Consider the following 3,979-nt stretch of genomic DNA (forward strand, 5'->3'; position numbering starts at 1 on the left):
GGGCCTACCGCGAGCACCGAAATTCGCAAATTGCGGGGATCTTTCTCTTTTACTCTCACTAAGGCGTAATTAGAGTGACAGAGAAAAATGCCCGCGGTTGTAGCCCTGATTCTCTTTTCGAGTGGCAATGTATTTGATACATTGTAATCACTTATGACACAGAAGGGGACAAATTAGGTTTTTTAATAGTGCAAAGGCAAATAAAAGTTGTAAATCAAGCATATATTTTTGCATTATTATTTATTTAATTTTCATTTTCTTCTGCACAATAATTTGTCAAATCGTAAATTGCCCCCGTCTGTCCGGGGTATGCTTGTGACAGATGTAACGTCGCGTCAGTAAATGCAACATTTTATGTTAAAACGTTTTTTACAAGAAAAAATGAGAGTCAAATATGTTTTATAAATATTATGAAGTCGTGTTCATTAAAGCCTAAACTAAATACCCTATAATTTTGCTGTCGTATCAGAAATACACGTTGTATAATCCTCAAGTTCTATCGAAGGCAGTTTTTAGGGCACGTCAGGACGCTAGGTATGGTGCACCTGCACTCACAATTTTCGTGTTTTATCGTCTCTCCAGGAACGCAACCAGTTGCATGGTCTGTAAAATGCAGTACAGCTTAATAAACTAATTTAAATACTTAGTTAAATAATGGTAGCTATTATCATTTTACTATACTTATTTGTCTAAGTGAACATGATAAAATATAAAAACAGTATTTTATGGGGTCAGGTGTAGGGTTTTGTAGTTATTTATCCGTCACAATAGGCCGCCTTAAACAAGAGTCATGGAATCATGTAACTACTTCTACATGACAAACAATAGGGAGTACCTTCGCATCATGTGTGACGTACGCGTTTACGTTAAGTCTCATTTTGTATGGGATTTAGAAACAGCGCGCAAGCGGGACGTTTTTGAAACTCAAAATCCCATACAAAATGAGACTTAACGTTTCGCTATCGAATAAATTTACACTAGAGGTACTTATAACGATACGTACCGCGTAACTTCTTGAATGTTAGCCTTTTAGCCGGATTGCTTGACAATCTCTCCTTACTTTCTGGTACACTGCAAAGAGCTGTGGTACAGCCTTGTATATTTGATTTGTAGCAAAAGCAAATGTTGCAGTCGACCTGGATATATGTTCCACCTACACATGTCTGCGCTCCTAATTCGCCCAATACTGAACCTGGAAGCACGCAATTTAATTAAGTAATTTGTGCCACTTTATGGGATTAAAGAGGTCCTCCCATTTTTACAAGCTTTTATTTAGTTTCACCTGTACCCTTGTGTAGATAGGATGATGTAGATAGGAGGTGGCCATTGGAACTCAACAACGTAATCTTATTGTATTTCGGATTTTTAGAAATGACTCGATGAGTATTAGTCGCCTGTGGAAAGAAAAGTAAACTCAGCGATAAAAGCTTATCTAAATCGAAATGTTCGACAAAATCAAAATCACTCACTTTTTTAATCGCTTACTTGAAAAAAATACTATCTCAAGTTGCCTTGTCCATTACGTCATCATGTTCTAATACGGAAAAATTACTTATTGTACGAGTATATACCTACTTACCATGAATTTTGAGATATTTTTTTCTCAAAACTCCTTGAAAGATAGAAAACCCAAAAATCTGATCTAAAGTTTCATTGTGCCAATAAATCATTCTTTGTCATGTAGGTACCTATACGAGTATAATCATTGCCAGCTTATTGACATGAAATTGTTATTGAAAATGTTCTTACAATTATACAGTATATCTCCCGCCATTATGCTTTAAATGCAGGGCTTTTTCCACTCGCTAAATTGAGCTACATACATTAACTATGGGACCAACCCAGAAATCGGGAGTAAAATGTTTGTTTCTTGTGTTTAATATAACACTAATAGATATTTTGTTAAAAACATGAACTTAAATTAGCCCGTAGGTAATTAGGTTTAGAAATCAGCAGGCTTCAAGTCAGTTTTTTTTTCTGACCACCTTTTCATTACCATCGTCATTCATCCATCAGCAGAGTCATTACCTGAATCAAGATTTACATCTTCAGCTTCAATAATATCTGCATTTACTGGGTCATTTGTCATTGCATCATCATTTACTGCGTCGTCATCTGCCACCGCATCATCACCATTTGCAGCACCTAAATCTTCGCCAGCGTCATCTGCGACCCCTTCATCGTCATCGACTCCTTCATCAGCGTTATCATCGATAGCAGCGTCATAGTTTTCGTCACTTCTTACAAAGTCGAATGAGACGACCACAACTAGCAGCTGAAATAAGTTAACTACATTAAAGTTTGGCATGGCGATTGGTAGCACATTTATAAACTGAAAAAATAAATAAATTAAATGCAAACGCAAGAGAAAATTATACAAATAACAAAAATAGAAGAAGTAGAAAGTGCCTGGAAATGGACACTTTTCAGCATGACGCTGCATTTCTGTTGAATGCAGGTGTTGCCTAGTTTTCGGTTCATTTTTAACCCACCTAAAATAAATCTAAACATTTTTGCGCAGATGCCTTTTTGCCAAAACTGACGCAGATGATTGTTACAAAAGGTATTTATTTTCAATTCATTAACTCCCACAGAAAACTTGTTTGCTAAATCATAACTAGCATATGTTATATTGCCTAAGGCATTTCCAAAGATGTGACTATACATTTTTTTTTTGCTGAATAAAAATGCCTTATAAAAACACAGTAAAATAAAGTGAATCAACAATATTGTCCTCTTCCTTACCAAAATATAAAAAATTTCGAAATGCATGTTTATCAAACTCCAACCAGAGCCCGATTAACTTAACAAATGAACCACATGCAGCCTTATTTCATGAATTTAAAACGCATTAACAATCTCAATTCAATCGAATCAATTAAATTTCTTAATTAAAATCAGGTTTGCCTTTCGACTCGAAATTAGTTCAGCATGAGTTCCGATTATCGACATTTGAAGTCTTCCTTTAAATAAAGTCAATATATTACGATTTAGATTTATTAATTTCATAATACAGATTACATTATAAACTGCAGGCATGTCACTCTACAAAAAATCATATTATGATCGTCAAAACATATATACAAAAACATAATCAATAAAACATCAAATAATTACAGGATAGGGAGCGTGCATGAACTGTAGGAGGCAGCACAGGAGCCGTCAGATTTTTGGCGCGAGGCGTAAATGTGATGTTTTTTGTTACGATGTAGCCCACAATATGGCAGAACCTACTATACACAAGAAAACACGTGACGTGTAAATGTACATGTTTATGGTTCCGATTCAGACCACAAGATGGCAGACCCTCCAACGCGCACAGGGACCGTGCGTACTAGTATTTTTAAATAATTTCAAGATAGTAACTATCTCCTGTCGAAGATCGTCAAAATCTATAGGGACCGTGCGCGTTGGAGGGTCTGCCATCTTGTGGCCTGAATCGGAACCATAAACATGTACATGTACACGACACGTGTTTTCTTGTACATAGTAAGTGCTGCCATCTTGTGGGCTACATCAGAACAAAAAACGACACATTTACGCCTCGCGCCAAAAATCTGACAGCTTCTGTGCTGCCTCCTACAGTTCATGCACGCTCCCTATACGTCGTTATGACTAGCCGCCGACGCCAGTGTGGGGTGGTCCTTATTCATAATATATGTTTATTCGTAATTACGCGCAATAAGTTCCGAATTAAAACTGGTTTTTGAATAGGCGTTAGGGCTGTTACTGATTATCTTTATTTTCAGGCAACTATTGGCCCATAGATAAATACCTTATAAATTAGCATACATATTATTATAAAATATATTTAAAAACTAAAAACACAATTATGGCTGTGATGCAGTTCGCAACTCAGCAGTGTCAGGGATCCGGCCGTGGAACCACAGCACCGGAACTTGACACTCTTCGGCCAAAACTCTTCCTTGGTAAGGTCGCTAGGTGGTCAGTTGGAACGCTCACCAAAAAAGAATTAATA

General features: G+C 36.7%; 1 protein-coding gene across 1 annotated transcript; it reads right to left on the reverse strand.

Moving 5' to 3' along the window:
- Positions 1–487: 487 nt before the first annotated feature.
- On the reverse strand, positions 488–2,853 carry LOC133526156 (uncharacterized). The gene is made up of 4 exons (XM_061862641.1): positions 2,746–2,853; positions 2,029–2,275; positions 1,004–1,192; positions 488–603 (listed from the first exon to the last, which is right to left on the reverse strand). The coding sequence occupies exons 1-4, from the start codon at positions 2,770–2,772 to the stop codon at positions 497–499; spliced, it is 570 nt and encodes a 189-aa protein (XP_061718625.1). The 5' UTR covers positions 2,773–2,853; the 3' UTR covers positions 488–496.
- Positions 2,854–3,979: the final 1,126 nt, after the last annotated feature.

The sequence above is a fragment of the Cydia pomonella genome, chromosome 16 (genome assembly GCF_033807575.1).
Source record: "Cydia pomonella isolate Wapato2018A chromosome 16, ilCydPomo1, whole genome shotgun sequence".
In the NCBI taxonomy this organism is placed as follows: domain Eukaryota; kingdom Metazoa; phylum Arthropoda; class Insecta; order Lepidoptera; family Tortricidae; genus Cydia; species Cydia pomonella.